This window comes from Pleurodeles waltl, chromosome 1_1, assembly GCF_031143425.1.
Source record: "Pleurodeles waltl isolate 20211129_DDA chromosome 1_1, aPleWal1.hap1.20221129, whole genome shotgun sequence".
In the NCBI taxonomy this organism is placed as follows: Eukaryota; Metazoa; Chordata; class Amphibia; order Caudata; family Salamandridae; genus Pleurodeles; species Pleurodeles waltl.
In genome coordinates this window covers 788,881,130-788,903,038 of record NC_090436.1, presented here as the reverse complement: position 1 = coordinate 788,903,038, position 21,909 = coordinate 788,881,130, and the positions used below count along the sequence as shown (strand labels likewise).

Sequence of the window (21,909 nt, the reverse complement as noted above, 5' to 3'; positions counted from 1 at the left end):
AAAGATGTCGCTTATCCTGCAGGATGCGTTGCCTTTTTGTAGCAGGGGCTTCAGAAGCTAGAGACAGGCCACTAGCTGGAGTGTCCTGGGGCACTGTAATAGGAGGCTTGAGCCTTTGAGGCTAACCGTCAAGTGCTATAGTTCCTGCAGGGGAGAGGTGCGAAGCATATCTACCCAGAGCAGACTTTGTTTCTGGCCTCAGAGAGCACAAAGGCCCTCACCCCATAGGGTCAGAAACCTGTCTGCCACTGGCATCAGAGTGGGTTTATTGTGCTGAGATGTTTGATACCAAACTTCCCCGCCTTCAGTGAAGCCATCTTGGAGCTGGGGAGTTTATAATGACAAACACCCAGACCATATACTTAATATGGCCACATTGTACCTACAATGTCTTAGAATGGCTTAGACACTGTAGGGGCATGTTGCTCATGCAGCTATGCCCTCATCTATGGTATAGTGACCCTGCCTTAGGGTTTTAAGGCCTGCTAGAGGGGTGACTTACCTATGCCACAAGCAGTATTTAGTGTGCATGGCACCCTTAGGGGGATGGCATGTCGACTTTGCTTTTTTCTACCCACCAACACACACAATCTGCAATGGCATTGTGCATGTGTTTGGTGAGGGGTCACTTGGGGTGACACAACACATGCTGCAGCCCTTAGAGACCCTCCCTGGCCACAGGGCCCTTGGTACTATGGGTACCTTTTACAAGGGACTCATCTGTGTGCCAGCTGTGGAAACAATTGTACAGTTTTAGGAATAGAACACTGGTGCTGGGGCAGGTTAGCAGGATCCCAGCACACTCTCAGCCAAGTCAGCATCAACATTAATATCAGGAAGAAAATGTGTGTGTGGAGTAAATGCCACAATGGCCAGTTTCCTACAATAGTTGAGCGCACTGTTTGTATTCTGGCCTATATGAGACATGTTGGGTGAGATGCACAAGGTTTGGAAAATGTGGCAGAAGCAGGTGCATCCAATGTCGCTGTGCAGAAGCACAGAGGTAAAGAGTGTGAGAATAGATGGTGTCATATGTGCAGGTACTTATCAATTTTAGGGTGCTCAGTATCAATTTGAGAACCTGCCGTTGATGTACACTTCAGTTGGGTCTACTTTGTTTATTAAGGCCACTCAGTAGCATTAGAAACCATACACATTTGAGGCACTGTTAAGTCACCAAGGGAGTACTACATGGAGTTCATTCAGAGACGACAGAGGGCACACCCACTAGAAGTGCTGTTAAACAACCAGGAAGTGCTTCATAGGTTCCATCCAGAAGCAACAGAAAGACCACCTACTTAGGCACCCACCAAGAGCACGTAGCATAAGGGGAGACGTTCTGAGTTAAGGCCATACCTAACTGGCCTAACAGTAGCCAAAATGGAAGATGTTGTTTAGATATTAACCATTCACATGCACAACCTGGGAGGAGATGTTAAAAAGGGCAGTGGCAAAAAGGCAACTGAATGATGCCGTGAGGAGGCCAATCTTTGCAGAAAGAGAGAGAGGGATTGTAGGAGCAGCATACTGAGGGGGTTAGGGAGGGGCAGAAACTCAGCCAAAGATAGATGGGAGAAAAAGGTGATATAACACACAAATTGCAGTACAAATATGAGATCTCCAATACTTCAAAAAAAGACAAAGGGATACACATTAAACAAATAACACTTTTGCAGCTCAAGTTACACAGATGCACGCAGGTATGCTGAATTAACAATTTTATTTCTTGTTCTCTCTCAGGGTGCAGAGAGGGGCTAAGATCATCACCAGAGCTTCTAATGGACTCCCTAAGATGGTGGTTGTATGATGCTGGCCTGGTGTGTGGGGAAACTCTAAGATATTATCACCTTATACCAGGTATTGGTGAAGTGTCGGCAGTGTCTAAAAGCCAGGCTCTCTAGAAGTAGCTGTGGATGAGCAGCCAAAGCTTATCTAGGAGACATGCAAAGCTCATGCAATATCACTGTATTGACACAGCACTTACAAACAAGAAAGAACCACACAGTGTTACAAAAATAAAGGTACTTTATTTTAGTGACACCAGTACTAAAATACTAGATAAGCAATTCTCCAAGAGGTGGTAAGTAAACACACTATATATGTACAGTAACAATCAAGAAATAGGCATAAAAAGTAATAGAAAACATTAAAAAGCAAAAGGCAATCCTGAAGGTCTAAGGGGAGACCAAACCATATACTAAGAAAATGGAATACGAAGGTCGGGTTCCCACCAAGGAAGTGGAATTGTTAGAGGGGAGCTGGAGGTACTAGGAAACCCCAAAGATAAGTACTGGAGTACCCCCAGTGAACAAGAGGAAAGAGGTAAGCTATTGGTTCTACCCAAACCAACCCACAGGATTCAGAGAAGTATACTGCAAGAAGCAGACAAGACTGAAAGCAACAAGAGGTGGATCCTGAAAGAAGAAGACCTGGTTAAGAATGGGACCAAGTCCAGTTACAGTTGGAATGTCCGATGGTGGCAGGAGCCACGACCCACCCGTTTGTGGAAGCAGGAGTTGGTCAACGGTGAGACGAAGAAGGTCAGCAATGCAGCCCAGGAGCAGATGAAGAGTTACTGGATGATGCAGTTGATATCCCACGCCGAACGAAGGATTGCAGTCAGTCTGTGGTGTGGAAAAACCATCAACAAGCCTTCTCAAAGGCAAAGGTTGCAGTTGGAGGAAAAGTGGAGCTGCCGGGGACCAGCAAGGCCCAAGGGGGACTCAACCCATAGGGGGAAGGGGTGGCAGGCGACCCTCAGCAGTGCAGAGAATCCAAAGAGGAGGCAGCCCCCACAGAAGACCCACACGCAAGGAGCCCAGGAGTCGCAGAGAGGCCCATGCAGCACACCTGAGGAGAGGTCCCAAGTCGCAGGAGAAGCACGCAGAGGGCTGTGCGTCGCAGGGAAGAGTGCTGGGGGCTGGGGCTACACGGAGCCTGAAGATCTCTTAGAGGAGATGCAGGGTGTTGCATCCATCTCCCAAAGTAAATCCTTTGTTCTGCCTTTGTTCTGCCTTCCTGGGATTCAGCTGTTCAAGCAGCAGGAGAGCAGAAACCCTTCTGAGGGGTGGAAGCAGCGTGGGCTGCCAGGAAAACCCCAGAAAGCTGGTAGGAGCAATGCTGGGGGTCCTCTAGGGAGCTCCCAGACTGCATGGAATCATATATGATTCTGACATGTTTGATACCAAGCATGCCCAGGTTCGGAGTTACCACTATGTAGCTGGACCTATGTCCAGTACACACGTAAAATGGTGTCCCCACACTCACGAAGTCCAGGAAAATGGAGCTGGAGTTTGTGGGGGCACCTTTGCTCATGCAGGGGTGCCCTCATACACAGGTACCTGCACCCTCCCCTCTGGGCTACAAAGGCATACAATGACCTGGTATAGTCAGTCACCTGTAGTGAAAAGAGTGCATGCACCATTTCACGCAGGCTGCAATGGCAGGCTTGCAGATACACTTTGCATGGGCTCCCCAAGGATGGAATAATACATGCTGCAGCACATGGGGAACCCCTGGTGCCCCAATGCCCTGGGTACCATATAGTAGGGACTTACAAGGGGGCACCAGCATGCCAAATGTGGGGTGTTTGTGTGTGATCCAAGCAACCAAGTTTTAAGGGAGAGAGCAGAGTTAGTGGGGTCCTTGTTAGCAGGATCCCAGTGAACACAGTCAAAAACATACTGACAGCAGGCAAAACGTGGGGGAAACCATGCCAGAAAGAGGGTACTTTCCTACACAGGTCATGGTGCAGAATGACTCAGAGACATCCCGAGGGAGTAGCATATCAAAATCCCATGATGAATGAGGATGTGAGAAGAACAACCAGGGCCCAGTCTCTTGGTAGAAAGGGAGCGAAGGTTTGGGAGCGGCCTCATGAGGTGTCTTGGCCCACACCTGATCCCTCTCGATAGGACAGAGAGCACAGAATGGTAGCATCTGCCAGCTCACTACCTCTGCGGTGCTCTGACGACCTCTCATACCCCTGTCTACCACCAACCACACTACTACTCCCTCCCCTCACTTTCAATTACCACCTGATCAAATCAGATGGAAAACGAAAGAGTATTTATTCAAGGAATGGGGATACAACATGTGGATTTGAACCCAGTAAATCCAGGTCTGTATGTTATTCTCCATTCCGGGTACAAATACTCATATTAGTCGGATTCATGGGCTGAGATACAGTCTTGAAACAATATTTGAGTCCATCTGGTATCCCCGCCTACAAATCAAGCCACCTTGTAATAGTAGACTTCGAGTGAACTGCAATTCTAAATAGCCATAAACTTGTTTGCATGTTAGCAGTGCTGCACTCCTCAACAAAGTTCCCCACTCCTTTAGCAACAGAAAATGAATGCTGTCCTTGGGAAATGCACGGGACCAGCCGACAAAAAGCATAAGGCTTTATGGAGCAAGGGAGATCAGCCATGATAGATATCCTTAGGTCATCTGGTGTGCAAATATGATAAACACATTTCCATGTCAAAGCTGATTCCAATATGCAATCTTGTAATCCAAGAGCCAATTAAGAAAGCTCATCTGAAGGCCAGAGATCATTGTGTTCCCCCACTTGTTCCCCAATGAACTGTTTTGCACCTTAATTGATATCGGTACACTAAAGCTAGAGGTTTTTAAATCAGCGTCTCTGATGTGAAATGCATTGATGCACAAAACCACACAACAAAACTATATCTGCGAAAAAGAATAAAATGACTTACTTGCTTAATACACTCCTTGGCAACCGCGACCCCTCCAGAAGAGAACATCAAAAAAATTAAAACGAGGTGTCTAATGAGCTGGTCTCTTCCTGAATGGCCTGAGGTTGTGTTCGGGCCAACTGCATCGTACAGTTCTGCCAGTGAGAGTTTGATTCTACCAAAGATTAGCAGCAAACGATCGGCTACAGTTCGGGCCTCCATCTGGAAAGAATGTAAAGTAGAATTATCTGCTAGTCATAAAGTGAGAGGGTTTGTGTTCACAGCGCAAGTCACAAGAACCTCGTCACGAAGACGTAACATGTTCGTAGAACTTTTTACAGAAAGGGGCAGGCGGTATTTCTGAACTTTCTTTGGCACTGCACTGTAATAAGTCTAGGATGGCATAAGGGCAAGAGCTATGCATGTAGTATATACTGAGGGGGCGTGGAGGTTTTCCTACTGCAGAATTTCAAACACACACAGCGAGGTCGAGGGAAGAAGCCTAAAGGATTCTTTTAAAGGCGGGTCATAATAAACGAATCTGTAAAGTATTTTCAGAAAACTTTGACTTGGGTGTATGAGAGAGTATCTCATCCTACAAAAGGGACAGCTGACACACATAACTTGATTAGCTCTACTGAGGATATTGGTAAAGTCCAAAGTAAGGACAAGGATGAGACAATACATTTTTTAGAGTAACTCTATAGTGTTGGGCGCAGGGACATCTTAAGGAGTTTGGGAATCCTGGGCCATACCTATGGAGGGGCTCCTGTTCATATCAGCCTTAAATTTATGATCCAATTTCAGCTCTTTCATGCCCTCTTTGACCAGGTCACTGACTGCGCACAGTCACGTCCAAATTCTACATGTGTTTACATCTAATGTACAAGTTACTTACCTTCGGTGACAAAATATCTGGTAGAGACATATTCTAGTTGCAGATTCCTTAGAATTTCCCCCACGCGTCAGACTGGATCTGGGGATTTTTCTTCGAGCAATCCCTTGCGAGTCGGAAGGTGGCGTAGGTCGAGTCCGCGGGGGTCATTGGAGTCGCCGTGATGACATCAGGAGTAGTACAGACGCCGCCTCAGCGCATTGACATTATTTTATTTTAACGACTTTCCACGACAAAGCGCAGACCCGCTAAGAACACTGAGATTGGTGCACCAGAGCTATGGACCAGAAAAGGGAATCCCTGTCCCTAGAAATCAGTTCGCAAGCGGGGAGGATGAGTGGGTCGGTAGGGAATCTACACCTAGAATATGTCTCTACCAGATATTTTGTTACCAAAGGTAAGTAACTTGTACATCTGATAGAGACTTCTAGTTGCAGATTCCTTACCTTAGAGTAGATACCCAAGCAATGCCATCCTCGGTGGTGGGCTGCGAACCAAGATCATACTAGGAAGTCCTGCAGGACCGAAAGACCAAATTAGGCGTCCTGACGGACCTGACTGTCCATGCAGTAGTGTTTAGCAAACGTGTGCAGGGACGCCCACGTACCTGCCTGACAGCTATCCAGGTCAGGAACTCTGCATGCAAACGCAGTGGAAGCAGCAGTTTCTCTGGTGGAATGAGCAAGCAAGCCCTCAGGGTGTTGCTTCTTGGCCAAAGCGTAGCACATCTTGATGCAAAGTACCCATTGAGAGATGGTAAGTTTTGCACCGCCTTCCCTTTTTTCGCACCCACATAACCGACAAAGAGTTGATCCTCCACCCAGAAATCTTTAGTACGATTAAGATAGAACACCAACGCTCTTTTTGGGTCCAGACGGTAGAGTCTCTCCTCCTCATGGAAAGGATGTCGGGGTGCACAGAAAGTAGGCAGGGGGATGGACTGGCCTACATGAAAAGACGTAACCACCTTTGGAAGGAAGGAAGCCTTAGTGCGCAACACCACTTTGTAAGGGTGCACAGACAAGTATGGAGGCTTGGATGAAAGGTCCTGAAGCTTACTCACCCTGCGAGCAGAGGTGATGGCAACAAGAAAGACAGTTTTGGAGGAGTGAGGAGCTGTAAGGGACAATTGTGCATCAGCTCAAAGGGAATAAACAATAAATAAGGACAGGATTGATGTCCCACTGAGGTATGACAAATGGAGTGAGAGGAAATAAATGGGTAAGACCTTTTAGGAACCTACAATAGGGAATTGTAAGGAAATGCATTCCTTGGCATGGTTACCCCCTGACTTTTTGCCTTTTGCTGATGCCAGTTATGATTCAAAGTGTGCTGGGACCCTGCTATCCAGGCCCCAGCACCAGTGTTCTTTCTAATAAACTGTACCTTTGTTTCCAAAATTGGCACAGCCTTGGCACACAGATAAGTCCCTTGTGAATGGTACCCCTGGTACCAAGGGCCCTGTGGCCAGGGAAGGTCTCTAAGGGCTGCAGCATGTATTATGCCACCCTGGGAACCCCCCCTCACTCAGCACATGCACACTGCCTCACAGGCATGGTTGCATCATGTTTCTAAGCAAAACATTAGACATTGTAAGTGCAGGGTGGCTATAAAGAGTATATGGTCTGGGAGTCTGTCAATTACGAACTCCACAGTTCCATAATGGCTACACTGAAATCTGGGAAGTTTGGTATCAAACTTCTCAGCACAATAAATTCACACTGATGCCAGTGTGGGATTTATTGTAAAATACACCCAGAGGGCATCTTAGTGATGCCCCCTGAATACCAGTCTGACTCCTAGTGCTAGGCTGACCAGTTTCTGCCAGCCTGCCACAACCAGACGAGTTTCTGGCCACATGGGGTGAGTGCCTTTGTCACTTTGTGGCCAGTAACAAAGCCTGTACTGGGTGGAGGTGCTTCTCACCTCCCCCTGTAGGAACTGTAACACCTGGCGGTGAGCCTCAAAGGCTCATGCCTTTTGTTACAGCACCCCAGGGCATCCCAGCTAGTGGAGATGCCTGCTCCTCCGGCCACTGCCCCCACTTTTGGCAGCAAGGCTGAAGGAGATAATGAGAAAAACAAGGAGGAGTCACCTACCAGTCAGGACAGCTCCTATGGTGCCCTGAGCTGAGGTGACCCCTGCCTTTAGAAATCCTCCATCTTGAGTTTGGAGGATTCCCTCAATAGGAATAGGGATGTGCCCCCCTCCCCTCAGGGAGGAGGTACAAAGAGGGTGTAGCCACCATCAAGGACAGTAGCCATTGGCTACTGCCCCCCTGACCTAAACACCCCCCTAAATTTAGTATTTAGGGGTGACCGTGAACCCAGGAAATCAGATTCCTGCAACCTAAAGAAAGAAGAAGGACTGTTGACCTGAAAGCTCCGCAGAGATGACGGAGACACCAACTGACTTGGCCCCAGCCTTATCGGCCTGTCTCCAGACTCAAAGAACCTGCACAGCGACGCATCCGACAGGGACCAGCGACCTCTGAGGACTCAGAGGACTTCCCTGAACCTAAAGGACCAAGAAACTCCTGAGAACAGCGGCACTGTTCAGAAACTGCAACAACTTTGCACCTTTAAAGCAACTTTCAAAGAACTCTCACTTGCCGCAAGAAGCGTGAGACTTCACACTCTGCACCCGACGACCCCTGCTCGAGTTCAGGAGAACCAACACTGCAGAGAGGACTCCCGGGCACCTCCAACAACATGGACTCCTGAGTCAACCTCCCTGCACCCCCCACAGCGATGCCTGGAGAAAGGATCCAGAGGCTTCCCATGACCGCGACTGCCTGGTAACAAGGAACCCGACGCCTGGTCAAGCACTGCACCCGCAGCCCCCAGGACTGAGAGGAACCACCTACCATTCCAGGAGCGACCAGCAGGCGGCCCTCATCCTAGCCCAGTCGGTGGCTGGCCTGAGAAGCCTCCCATGTGCCCCGCCTGCATCGCATAGGTGACCGCTGGGTCCATCCATTGCTTTCAATAGCAAACCCGACGCCTACTTTGTGCACTGCACCTGGCCGCCCCTGTGCCACTGAGGGTGTGTTTTGTGGGCTTGTGTGTGAGTGTCCCAGTGCTCTACAAAACCCCCCTGGTCTGATCCCCGAAGACACAGGTACTTACCTGTAAGAAGACTGGGACCGGAGCACCCCTGCTCTTCATATGTGCCTATGTGTTTTGGGCCCTCCTTTGACCTCAGCACCTAACCGGCCCTGTGTTGCTGGTGCTGTGGCTTTGGGGTTGTCTTGAACCCCCAATGGTGGGCTGCCTATTCCCAGGAGACTGAGGGCCTGATTCTAACTTTGGAGGACGGTGTTAAACCGTCCCAAAAGTGGCGGATATACCACCTACCGTATTACGAGTTCCATAGGATATAATGGACTCGTAATACGGTAGGTGGTATATCCGTCACTTTTGGGACGGTTTAACACCGTCCTCCAAAGTTAGAATCAGGCCCTGACTGTGTAAGTGCTTTACTTACCTGAGAAACCTAACCAAACTTACCTCCCCCAGGAACTGTTGATTTTTGCACTGTGTCTACTTTTAAAATAGCTTATTGCCATTTTAACCAAAACTGTCTGTACTACTGTTTTAAATCAGTTCTATGCTTACCTATGAGGAGTACCTTGCATTTTATGTACTGACCGACAATTTTGAATCTTGTGGTTCTAAAATAAATTAAGAAAATATATTTTTCTATAAAAAAACCTATTGGCCTTGAGATAAGTCTTTGAGTGTGTGTTCCTCATTTATTGCCTGAGTGTGTACAACAAATGCTTAACACTACCTCCTGATAAGCCTACTGCTCGACCACACTACCACAAAATAGAGCATTAGTATTATCTAATTTTGCCACTATCAACATCTAAGGGGAACCCTTGGACTCTGGGCACACTATCTCTTACTTTGAGATAGTATATACGGAGCTAAGTTCCTACAGGGATTTAAAGAGTGAGGGCTGATCAAGGTAACCTAAGAAAGGCTAAAATGGCAGATAAATACCCCTTAAGGGTGCCCAAAGCAGAGCCCTGCTGGGTTGAAGAAAGAATGAACAAAAGAACCTCGGATAGAGGGGCAGGGTGAGGATCAATAGATTTGTTGGTGCACCATGCCACAAATTTATGCCAACGACAGGTGTATACAGTTTTGGTGAGGGACGCCTGGTTGCCAAGATAACTTCATAGACTTTGGGTGGATTATCAAAAGTCGTCAACTGTCAGTGCTCAATCTCCACGCATGAAGGCGGAGATTGGACAGGCTCGGGTGGAGAACTGTCCCCTGTTGATGCAACAGAACATCCGCCTGAAGAGGAAGTCTGAATGGAGGATCGATTGTCATGCTCGACAGCTCTGGGTACCAGACTCTCCGTGCACAGTCCGGAGCCACCAAGATGACTTGGGCCCAGTCGTTCCTGATCTCCTTGAGAACTCTGGGCAGAAGTAGTATAGGCGGAAAGGATGCCGGAGTTCCACTCGAGACAAAAAGCATCTCCGAGCGAGTGCCGCTTTGGAAACCCCAATGCGCAAAACAGCTGACTTTGCGTGTTCTCTGCAGAGACGAACAGATCTAACCAAGGCTTTCCCCACTGATAAGAGACCTTGCGCCACCTCCAGAAGGAGACGCTATTCATGATAGGCTGTGCATTGAAGACTGAGTTCGTCCGCTCTGGCGTTGAGAGAATCTGCCAGATGTTGAACCACCAGGGTAATGCCCGGATGTTCCAGCCATGTCCAGAGATGTAGGGCCTCTTGACAAAGGGTCCAGGACCCTACTCCACCCTGTTCATTGCAGTACCACATGGTAGTAGTATTGTCCGTGAATACCTGCACTACTTTCCCTTTGAGAGAGGGAAGAAATGCTTTCAACGCAAGCCTGATCGCACGGAGGTCCAGAAGATTGATATGGATCCCAGACTCCGCCAGAGACCAGAGGCCTCTGAACTCCGCCTCCACCACGGGGCCGCCCCAACCCAGAAGTGACGCATCTATCACTATAGATAGATCTGGTTGGGGAAGGGAGAGGGATCTGCCGTGGACCCAATATGGATTCGAAAGCCACCACTGCATTCTTTCGCAGTCCCCTCCGAGATCTGCACAATGTCAGAGAGATTCCTCTGATCCTGCGCCCACTGGAACTTCAAGTCCCACTGCATAGCCTGCATATGCCATCTGGCATGTGTCACTAGCAGGATGCAGGAGGCCATGAGGCCCAGCAGCCTCAGAGTCAGTCTCACCGAAACCCAAGGCAGGGGCTGAAAGATCAGAATTATAGCCTGAATATCTTGGACTCGCTTTTCGGGAGGATAAGTCCACAACTGCATTGTGTCCAGAACAGGTACGATGAAAGAGAGCGTCTGAGAGGGGGTCAGGTGTGACTTAGGCACATTTATAGTGAACCCCAGTGTGTGCAAGAGGTTCGCCATAGTCTGAAGGTGGAAGACGACTTTCTGGGGCGAGTCCGCCTACAACAGCCAGTCGTCGAGGTAGGGCAAGACTGATACCCCTAAGCTGCGCAGATGAGCTGCAACCACCGCCATCACTTTTGTGAACACCCAAGGGGCTGTGGTAAGGCCGTAGGGGAGCACGGTAAACTGATAGTGCTTGTGATCTACCACGAATCGTAGGTAACGTCTGTAGGCAGACAGGATGGGGATGTGGAAATAAGCGTCCTGCAAGTCCAACGCTACCATCCAGTCTCCTGAATCCAAGGCAGATAGAACCTAAGCCAGGGAGAGCATTTTGAATTTCTCCTTCTTGAGGAAGCAGTTTAGATCCCGAAGGTCTAGGATAGGATGTAACCTCTTGTCCTTTTTCGGCACCAGAAAGTAGCAGGAATAACAACCACGACTTACTTCGGGCACATGGACCTTCTCTATAGCTCCCTTGGCCAAGAGAGCTGAAACTTCCTGGCAGAGAAGTGCTAAATGATCCTCTGGGAGTTGGCTGGGTGATGGAGGCATGGCTGGTGGAGCAAGTTCAAAAGTGAGGGAGTAGCCATTTCGAACGATCTGCAAAACCCACCTGTCTGTAGTGATGGATTCCCAGTGGGGCAGGTGATGGCGAATCCTGCCACCAACTAGATGGGAGCGAGGGGTCGGACTAGAAGGGTTTCGAGGCTGCAGTGGGGGCAGAGGTGGACTGGGCAGACCTCTGGTTCCTTGTCCCATGCCCACGTGGGATTCCACGTCCTAGGTGACGCGGCAGCTTAACAGTATGGGTGGCACGGTGGCTGAGTGGGGGACGTGACAGAGAGCTTGTTCCGTGGCCATGAAAGGGGTGAAAAGCAGACTGCTGGGGGTGAGGGGCAGAGGTACCAAGCCATAGCCCGGAATCCTTAAATCTCTCCAAGGCCGAGTCTGCTTCGTCTCCAAAGAGACGACAGCCATCAAAGGGCATGTCCATGAGGGACTTTTGGACATCCCCAGAAAAACCAGAAGTATGCAACCAGGCGTGGTGTCGCAAGGCCACCTTCGTAGCAATCGATCTGCCCAGAGAGTTGGTCGTGTCCAGCCCACAACAGATGGTGAACTTCGCCGCATCTCTCCCGTCATTCACAGCTTGGGAGACGATGGCACGGGCCTCCTCCAGCATCTGTGGCAGGACTTGTGCAACCGTACCCCACAGAGAGTGGGTATAGCGGCCCAAGAGGCATGTGGTGTTTAAAGACCGCAGTGCGAGACTGGAGAAAGAAAACAACTTCTTCCCAAATTGTTCCAGCCTTTTTGATCCCCTATCCGGCGATGCGAAAGGGAATGCGCCTGAAGAAGAGGAGGCCTGGATGACAAGACTCTCAGGCGTGGGGTCTTGGAACAGCAATTTAGGGACATTCGGAGCAGGCCGATGGCGGTGTGCGATATTCCTATTCACAGGCGCCCCTGTGTTCGGTTTGGACCAAGTACCCAAAAGGACATCGGTGACGGCTTCATTGAATGGAAAAAGGGGCTCAGATGTGGAAGCCCCTGGCTGAAGCACCTCCGTCAGGAGATTGGACCTGACCTCTACAGTAAGAAGCTCAAGGCCAAGGACCTCAACTGCCCTACTGACCACCATACCATAAGTCGCTCCCTCCGCTATAGCCACGTTAGAAGGAGACAGCACTCCAGCGTCTGGAGAAGTGTTCAGTCCACTGGTGTCGCCTAATTCCTGTGTCCAGACCAAAGATGGGTCATCCTGGCATTCATAAGGGTCCAGGGACCCCTCGAATCCTTCCCCGAATTCATACCCATAGGAAAAAGGGTCCGAATCCGACTTGGGGTGAATAGGCCGCATCGAAGACAAAGGCAGAGATGGCTGACGCCGCTCTGAGTCGTTGGGGATAAGGATCGGGTCGACGTCAATAGTGGGCACTACCAATGTCGGGAGCATAAACAATCGACCCGGTGCCGGGGAAGGTCTCAATGGTTTAAGCGGATTCGCAGGGGACCTCAATGGCCGGAGCTGAAGCTGCCGGCGTGGAACCTGAGGGCCCCTCAACCGAACCCCTTGGGACCGAAGGCTCCATATCGGGATCTGTCCGCCCAAAGATGAGGCGCATGGCCTCATAGAATTTCTTAAGTTGGGCTGGGATCACTCCTGGAAACTCAGGGAAGCGCGGACCGGACCCAGACGCAGGCTCTGAGGATGGAGGCCTTAAGCGTTGCAGCTCCTCCCGCGTCGCGTCAGTCGAGCGACGGGACTTCTTGGACTTCTTCTTACCTGCACCCAAAGATTTTGAGGATGACGAGTGGTGATGGCTCCATGATTCCTCTCGATTGAGACTGAGACCTACGCGGAGTCGGGTGCCGGGCTGCCATGAGTTTGAGGGACTGCTCACTCAAGGCCTTCGGGTGCATGGCCCGGGACTCGGAGCACGACTTCGGGTCGTGGTCGCACTCGAGGCACTACAAACAAACCCGATGCAGATCCGTCACCGACATCATGCAGTGACAGTCCTCGCACAGCTTGAAACCAGTCTTCGGGGACATCCTCGACACACCAAATAACTCACTAGAAAAGTCGACAAAACGGTCGAATTAGGTCAAAAAGAGACCAGGATAGCTCTCTCCGGATCAGCATGTGGTGCAGAAAGATAAGAACTGACGTCACTGTGCTGCGGCGGTGTCTATGTACTATGCAGACACAATGAGCCAAATCATACCAGGGCACCAGGGTAAGATCTTCTATGAACGATACACATAAAGCGATAAAACTCATGTATCTAGCACTATTGAACCAGATGAAGAGGCCTACCATAGGAAGTTGGCTCTGTATATACTATCTCAAAGTGAGAGATAGTGTGCCCAGAGTCCAAGGGTTCCGCTTAGAGGTTGATAGTGGCAAAATTAGATAATACTAATGTTTTATTTTGATCAAAAGTGGCTAAAACGTGGTGACGTATTTGCACACAGTGAAAGCCCTTCAGAAAGTGTAACTGGACATCTTTCAGTTGCTTATTTCTGTATTTGGTTGTTAAATTGGTACTAATAAGGTGAAATCTTTACCCAGAAAGTATTACCATGTGAAAAAATATCAAAATAATAAAGATATATTAGCAAAAAATGTGCCACTTTACTGCATAATTTGCCTTTTCTTGCCACATAATTTAGTAAATCCCGCCACATAATTTGGAGCTTCCATGCCACATTGGCCCTGATCACATACACAAAATCATTGTGTGGAAGCCTATCTCATACAATGTGTAATACAATTTTAGAATAATGCAGTAAACAGTCATGTTGCTTTTATAAATACACAAAACACCATTATGCACAGCACCAACCTGGATTCAGGTCTTTGACCCTCCTCTCACATACAGACATCTGCAGCGATCACATTTACCAAGGTTCATAATGTTAACAAGTGCATTCCCATCAATTAATTTAATGCACATTTATTTTACACCTTTTTGTTGTGTGCATTATTTTGAATGCAGTTGCTATGAACATGAAAGTACAACAAAATACTGAGAATATTTTGTTGTATTTAGGCAAGCCGTTGACCCCACCACCAGATGCCTCAGGGTCACAGCTGCCTTATGTTTTGTTATACACCTCAATTGCCATGTAAATGAAGAAGGCCTTGAAACGGGAAAGTTGCGCTTCCAGGCCATCTTCATTCACAACTACTTACTGAGGCATTGGCGTCCCCATGAGAATGCCAACACAGGTCCCTAGGGGGGGGCGCCCCCTAGTTTGAAGACCTCTGTTCTAAGGTAAACAATCTGTAGCTGGAAGTCTCTATCAGATGTGAGATGTTTAGAGGTTGCATAGAATACGCACGCCCCATATTTAAAACGATCTGTATAAAATAGATTGCAGGGAGAAATAACCCGTAGAACCCCATGTTAATGGCGTGAATACGCTGAATGTCTTACACTCTATCTTCTGGATATGGGAATTAAAATATGAAAAAGAAGAGAAAATAAAAACTTTATTTCACCGGAAGGATACAATTTGTAAAACATTTCAGTGTGTTTTAATGAATGTCAGTGAAGTAATCAAGCTTGCACTTACCATTGTCTGATTTCTCTTGTGACACATACTGCATGGATCATAGTAAAATGCCAAAAGCCACAGAAGGTCATTGGCAGTGTCTGTGTTTGATAACAACAGGCGTTCGGCTGCAATATCCACCCAGTGCCCAAAGTGAACTAGTAAAAACCAGGCATCAAAGGCACATGTGGGAGACCTAGGGAGCAATTTAAAGCATCAGTGTTACAGAACGAAGGAGAAATTTCCATAGTACAGAACTTATAACAGAATGCTATTTTTTGCAGATTTAATGAATGATGTGTGTCCAACTCACTGCACATCAAGTTCTCTGTACAGCCTCCTAACAGACACCTTCCAATGAAATAGATCTGGCAGCCTGTGCTTACAGGTCTGCTAATGTATCTTTCACTGGACTAAGTCACACATGTTCTCCATCCTCAGAACGCTCAGACTTGACTTAGAACGGTGGTTCCCAACCTGTGGTCTGGGGACCCCTGGGGGTCCGCAAAGCCTCCTCAAGGGGGTCCGCAACTGCTCAGAAAATTAAATAATAACAACAGATTAGGCCCCCAGCTTTCAGTAATGACTCAACGGGGGGAGGGGTTCACAGATTCCAATAATGATTCATTGGGGGTCCCCAGGTACCAGTAATTATAAATTCGGGGTCCACAGAAGTCAAAAGGTTGGGAACCACTAGCTGAGAAGATGCAGACTGTTTCACCTAACTCACTGTTTACATGAGCTAATGGGAATCAAAGAAAGCAGCTCTGAGTTAAAACATCTAAATGCACACCTGCCATTTCAGTAGCAAGGGACATACAGCAGCATAGAGTAATCTCTCCCACTGCACCTGAAGATAAAACCCGAAGATAAAACATTACTAGCACTACAGCAATTAATGCTTTCAAATCTTCTGACTTTCCTCACTGCTCCAGAACCTGTTGCTAGAGCACTTAATACGTGCCAACCTCCTGGTTTAATATACAATGATTTTATTCACTTCTTCAGCTACCTAGAGCTTAATTTGAGCCAGTGGTTTCCAGTGCTCATCACCAGGACTTTTTTTGTCAACACTGGTGCTTATGACAGTTTGCTACGTGGTGGGGATGTTTGTCCAATTTAGAGAAGTGCACTTCAATAGCTGTTTATCAATTCAAAATACATTTAAAATGGCTAATAACGGCCGCCCAAGCCATTCTTACAGCTTTGGGAGCTTGTAATAGTCTGAATTGTCATACTTGTAGGAGAATTATGATTTGCAGTTGTGTTGATACTATCCTTGGCAGCAGTGGCAGGAGAAATTGAGATATTTATGTGACAAGGGCCCTGGCTCTCATTTTGTTACAAAATAAGCACTGCGGGTACCAATTGAGCCAGTGTGAAAGAAATGACATCACTCACTAGCCAACAACTCAGCAATAGGTTCAAACCAGCACAGAGAGGACAGAAGAAGAACAAATAGTGCTATGTTTGTGAGGCACATGTAACATTATCTCATACAGGATGAATTCTCAGCACTCATCACTGTGACATACCACAGGCAAAGTGTGCACTCATATAACGACCATATGTGGCAGACGGACCGAGGGCATTAGCGAAGAATGAATGGCAAATCAAAGCTACCAAGGCTAGGACTATACCTGGCTCATCCCAGCAATGCGCAACACAAATACTGAAAGTGTTCTCTCTCTTTTCTTGCCAGGTAAGTTACTTTTGCCCTAGTAGTCTCACCAATTTCTACTTTCAAGGTACTGTCTTTTATTCTAGGAGTAGTCTTCCACTAAAATAAGCTTATATTTCTACTGTGTTTATTCCATTTCAGAATCGGAATGTCTCAATTATACACCTCTAGTCTTCCTTTTCTCATGTGTTTACATTCTGAAAGTCTAGATTCACTTCTCAAAAGGACTTGTCGTTTAAATCATTCATTACTAGGATCACTCATTTCACTCAATCTCTATTGTTCAAGAAATGTAGCACCCAGATCTGTGAACTTCAGGTAAGGCCTTAAATGTGCAGAGCACGGTAGAAAAAACAAAACAAAAACAAGTTAGCAGCCTTTGGTAACAAGGATGGACACTGTAGGTAGGACGTTGGTTCTCCTACACAGTGCAATAAAATGAAGTACACTGTGCAGAAAGTCCAGTGGATCCTCAAAGGTTTGCAGAGGCAGAAACAGATAGGTCTAGTGCTCTTTTTGTCATAGTGTGGGTGAACAGTTAGGCTTATCAAGGAATCACGTTAAGCATTTGTTGAACTCTTAAAGGCAATAAATGAGACACACACTCAAAGAATCTGCTGAGCCGTTGTTAACACGTGAGTAAAACGGGGTCAGGGGTCGATCTACTGGAGTTGAGGTATGTACAAAGTAGGCCACAAGGCAGCACCAAACTTACATCCTCAGCAGCACAGGTGCGGCCGGGTGAATAATGCCAACACAGCATTGGGCGCCCAATGTTATTCAAGGGAGGAGATCCATTTCATAAACAGGCTGCAGGCTCTGGACAGGAGGTGGAATGAGGCCAACCCCACAGCTGCCCAGGTAAGGAGAGATGGCAGGGTCCGCAGGGACGCCAAAGGTCCAGCTCCCCAAGGCCCAGGGTCTTCAGGTGCAGGGGTGTGTTTTGGAGTCGGAAACAGCTTACCGGGCAGGTTGCGGTCAGGTGGAGTCCTCAGTTTTAGGCTGCAGGTGTCGCTATGGAGTCCGGCAGGGGTCAGCACACAGTGGACTCTTGGTCTGGAGCGCTGGGGAACCATTACTGGACTGGTGGGCCACTTGGACTCGGACTAGGTGCTTAGGGTGCAGAGGTGGTTCCAGGTGGCGGTTTCACTGTTTCTCAGGCAGACTTCTTCTTCTTTAGAGATGATTTATTTTGGACAGGTGCGCTGTCTAAGGGAGTTCTTGGGTCTTATCAAGGGCAGGCAGTCCTCCCAGGGCTTTGGAGGTTGCTGGGCTACAAGACAAGTTGTCTTCTAGGGGCAGGTTCTTTGAAGGCAGCAGACAGGCCGGTAGGGCTGGAGCCAAGTCAGTCGGTGTCTCCAGTCTTCTCTAGTAGGCAGCTTTCTGTGTTATCCGGCTCTTCTTAGGTCGTCAGTAATCTGATTCTAGGGTTTAGGGGTGCCGCCTAAATACTGAATTTAGGGGCGTTACAGGGAGTGCCAGGTGGTAGCCAATGTGCTACTCACCTTTAGGGTGACTACAACCTTCCTATGACCACTTCCTTTGGAAAGTGGCATAGCCCTAGCCCTGTTGGACTAAGTCCTTCCATACAAAATGAAGGAATTTAAAAAGAAGTGTCTACTTAAGCTCGTCCGCACTAGGGGTGGGACTGGCATGAAGTGGGCACTGGGGGTCAGCCTCCTCTACCATTTGAAGAAGCCTGGGTGTCATTTCAAAGGAGGTTAGGCCTTTGAAGCTCCCTACCTTGGAATGTCCATTCTGCCTGGGAGAGGAGGTCATACTTCTGTCCAGAGCATGTCTTTGTTCTGAACCCTCAAGAGCATTGGGTCTCACCTCAGGGGGCCAAAACTGTGTCTAAGGTGTCTGTACTGGTTTTGGCCAGTCAGTGCCAGCACTAGGAGTTAGTAGGTTTTCCGAGGGCACCTCTAAGGTGCCCTTTGAGTGCATGCATTAATATATCCATCACTGGATTCAGTGAGGGTTTATTAATACGAAATGTTTGATACCAAACACCCCTATTGTCAGTGAAGCCATCATGTAGCTGGGGAACTCGTAATGACCAGTGTCCAGCACATGTACTTAAAATGGCTTCACTGTTCACTAACTAGGTCTGAGAACCGACAAAGACATATCTGCTCATGCAACTATGCCCTCAAATGTAATATAATGCATCCTGCCTTTAGGGCTGGAAAGCTTGCTAGAGGGGTGACTTACATTGATTGCATGCAGTGTAAAAGCGAGAGGACACAGCGGCTGTGTGACATGACTTGTTTTCATTTTAGTTCTGCACCAAGACATGCAGCCTGCAAAAGCAGCGCTGTGTGCACTTAGTGAGGAGGTCCCTGAGGGTGGCACCATTCGTGCTGCAGACCTCAGGGGCCTTCCTTTAGTACCCCATGCCCTAGGTACCAGGGGTACCATTTACTAGGGACTTATAGTGGTAGCTAAAGGTTAGCAATTGGGAAAAACAATTGTGCCGTTTTAGAGAAAGAAATCTGGCACTGGGGACCTGTTTAGCAGGGACCCAGTGCACTTTCGGTCGAAACTGCACCAGACACCAGGCAAAAAGTGGGGGAGGGTGACCATGTCAAAAGAGGCACTCCCCTACACTCTACCTAACCACAGTTTCCTCACCTTTACAGTATTAGGAGCTAGACTGGGTCTGCAAGCTTTGAACAGCATTATTCCCATGTACCGGTAGGTAGTGTCATGTGGTTCCGTGTTGCCTTTGTTTCCCATTGGACCTGACTGTCAAGGCAGTAGTGCCTCTCGAACGTGGGCACTGCAGCTCACGTTGCAGCTTGACAGATGTCCAGAACAGGGACTCTGCATGCCAAAGAAATGGTAGCAGCCGTGGCCCTAGTGAAATGAGCCCTCAGTCTCTCCGGAATCTACTTCTAATATGTCGCAGATGTTAATGCAGAGGACTATCCAAGTCGACAAAGTCGTTTTCTGCACTGCCTGACTTTTCTTTGCCCCAGAGCACCTCACAAAAAGCTGATCATTCACCTGATGGTCTTCGGTGCTTTCCAAGTAAACGCGTTTAAGCTTTTTTAGTGTCCAGCTGATGAAGTCCCTCCTCCTCTTTCTTGAGTTGAGGCAGAGCAAAGAACATTGGACGTAAAAAGGAGTCAGGACTTTTTGGCACAAGGGTCACCCTGATCCTCAGCACTAGCTTGTCTGGCTAAAAGCTTGTGTAGGGCAGTAGCCTGAAGCTTACTCATGCGACAAGTTGAAGTCATATCAACAAGGAAAATTAGATGTGCACTGGCTCAAAGGGAGCAAGTGCACAGCTTGGGAAAGTCAGAACCAAACTGAGATCCTACTGAGGTATCACAAAGAGTTTGGAAAGAAACAGATGTACTAAACCTTTTAGAAATTGCAGCACAACAGGTGACTTAAATAAGGATGGCTGGTCCAGTAAACGCAAAAAAGGCTGAAAGGACAAACAAGTAACCTTTAATGGTGCCCACTGCAAGTCTTTGCTGGGGAAGAGATAACAAAAATAATAAGCCATCTGACAATTTGGCTTCCAACTGGTCCATACTGCAGATTCCACACCAAGCCACAAATTTTTCCCAGTGCCTGGAACAGTTGGACTTTGTGGAGTGATGCCGGGCAGAAAACATGACATCCACATATTCAGTAGATTGAAAGTGGCCAACTGCCACTGGCCAGTGTTCATGCATGGTGGCTATTTTGCAGGTTTGAGTGAAGAATCCTGTCCTGCGACAGAAGATCCTACCAAAGTAGCAGCCTGATTGGAGGACTAGTGCCCAAGCCCAGACTATCCAGGTACCACACTCTCCTTGCCCAGTTCAGAGCCACTATGATGACTTGGGCCTGGTCGTACCTCATCTTCCTCAGAACTCAGAACAGGAGATACAGCGGCAGAAAGGCGTACAGGAGTCCTTTGCTACACTATAACCAAAATACGTATTGTAGAGAGAACCTTCTTGGAAACTCCAAAGCACTAACACGTTGACACTGCATGCTCTCAACAGTGGTGAAAAGATCCAGCTAGGGTTCTCCCCATTGCTAGAAGATGCCATGCACCACCTTGGGGAGTAATCATCATTTGTGATCAGACAGGTGCCATCGACTGAGCTTCCCCATCCTGGCATTTAAAAATCCCACTAGGTGGTTCACAACCAGGGAATTGCCCTGATGCCCTAAACAACTCCTTAGTAGAGAAGCCTCTTGACCAGCAGGATGCCAATAGGTCAAGAAGCCTCGGAGCCACTCTCGCTGAGATCCAGGGATGATGCAGAAACATTGAGGTCATAGCCCGTTGATCATGAACTCCAAGGAGGTTAGGAGGTTTCACGTCATCTGAGATGTCTACTACTGACTGTTGTGAGCCTGCCTACAACAGCCAGTCGTCGAGTTAGGGGAAAACTTGTATCTCGAAAACTGGCATCCCCAACCTCTAAAGGTGTGCCACAACCAACTTCAACACATTTGTGAAGTCCAGAGGGGCACTGGTGAGACGGTAACACCGGAGGCACTGCAAAATGACTGTATCAAAGTAGGTGTCCTGCACCCAGATCCAAGGCCGATACAGGGATGTGGAATTCCTATCGCCCGACGCCCGGGACATCTTGTTTGGGGTCAAGGGCAACAAGTTTTTATGTTTACTTTGTCCTTGGGACAACTAGGCCCAACCCGCTGCAGCACAAACCCTTTGGCTGCCTGTTTACAGAGAGTTGAACTCTCTGCAGTTGAGGTAATGTGTTTCCAAAGGATAATGCTGTTCGAACTTGTATTTATGGTTCATTATTTGAAAGCCTTCATTATTAGGGTGCGTGCTGTAAATAAATGTTTTAAGGTCACACTTCACTACTGACGTTGGTTCCAGTACAAAAAAAAAAAACGTGTACACACATGTTTGAAAAGTTTAGGCTAAGAGGCTAAGTATAATGCTCCCAGAATGCTCTCTGATTATATGCAAATGAAGTGTCATTTAGTAAAATGTGTTGATGCATGCTAGTATTTCCCAAAAATATTTCTAATGGAAAATCAGTGTAACCATTTTTAACACGATTATGGGAAGCATGAAAATAAACAAACACTGACAAAGCCAACTGATCTGACATATCCAAGTCTTTTAGTTTCATCAATGCGTGTCTTGTTTTGACATGGCTTTTGTAACACTTTAT

At 47.9% G+C, this 21,909-nt stretch overlaps 1 protein-coding gene across 2 annotated transcripts in view; it reads right to left on the bottom strand.

The window, feature by feature from the left end:
- FANCC (FA complementation group C) overlaps positions 1-21,909 on the bottom strand; it is a 1,679,603-nt gene that overhangs the window by 22,262 nt on the left and 1,635,432 nt on the right. For both annotated transcript variants that reach the window (XM_069227975.1, XM_069227967.1), the window contains 2 exons: positions 15,091-15,265; positions 4,722-4,922 (listed from right to left, as the gene is read on the bottom strand). In XM_069227975.1, coding sequence (XP_069084076.1) covers positions 4,722-4,922; positions 15,091-15,265 — 376 coding nt within the window. The remainder of the gene's footprint in view (positions 1-4,721; positions 4,923-15,090; positions 15,266-21,909) is intronic.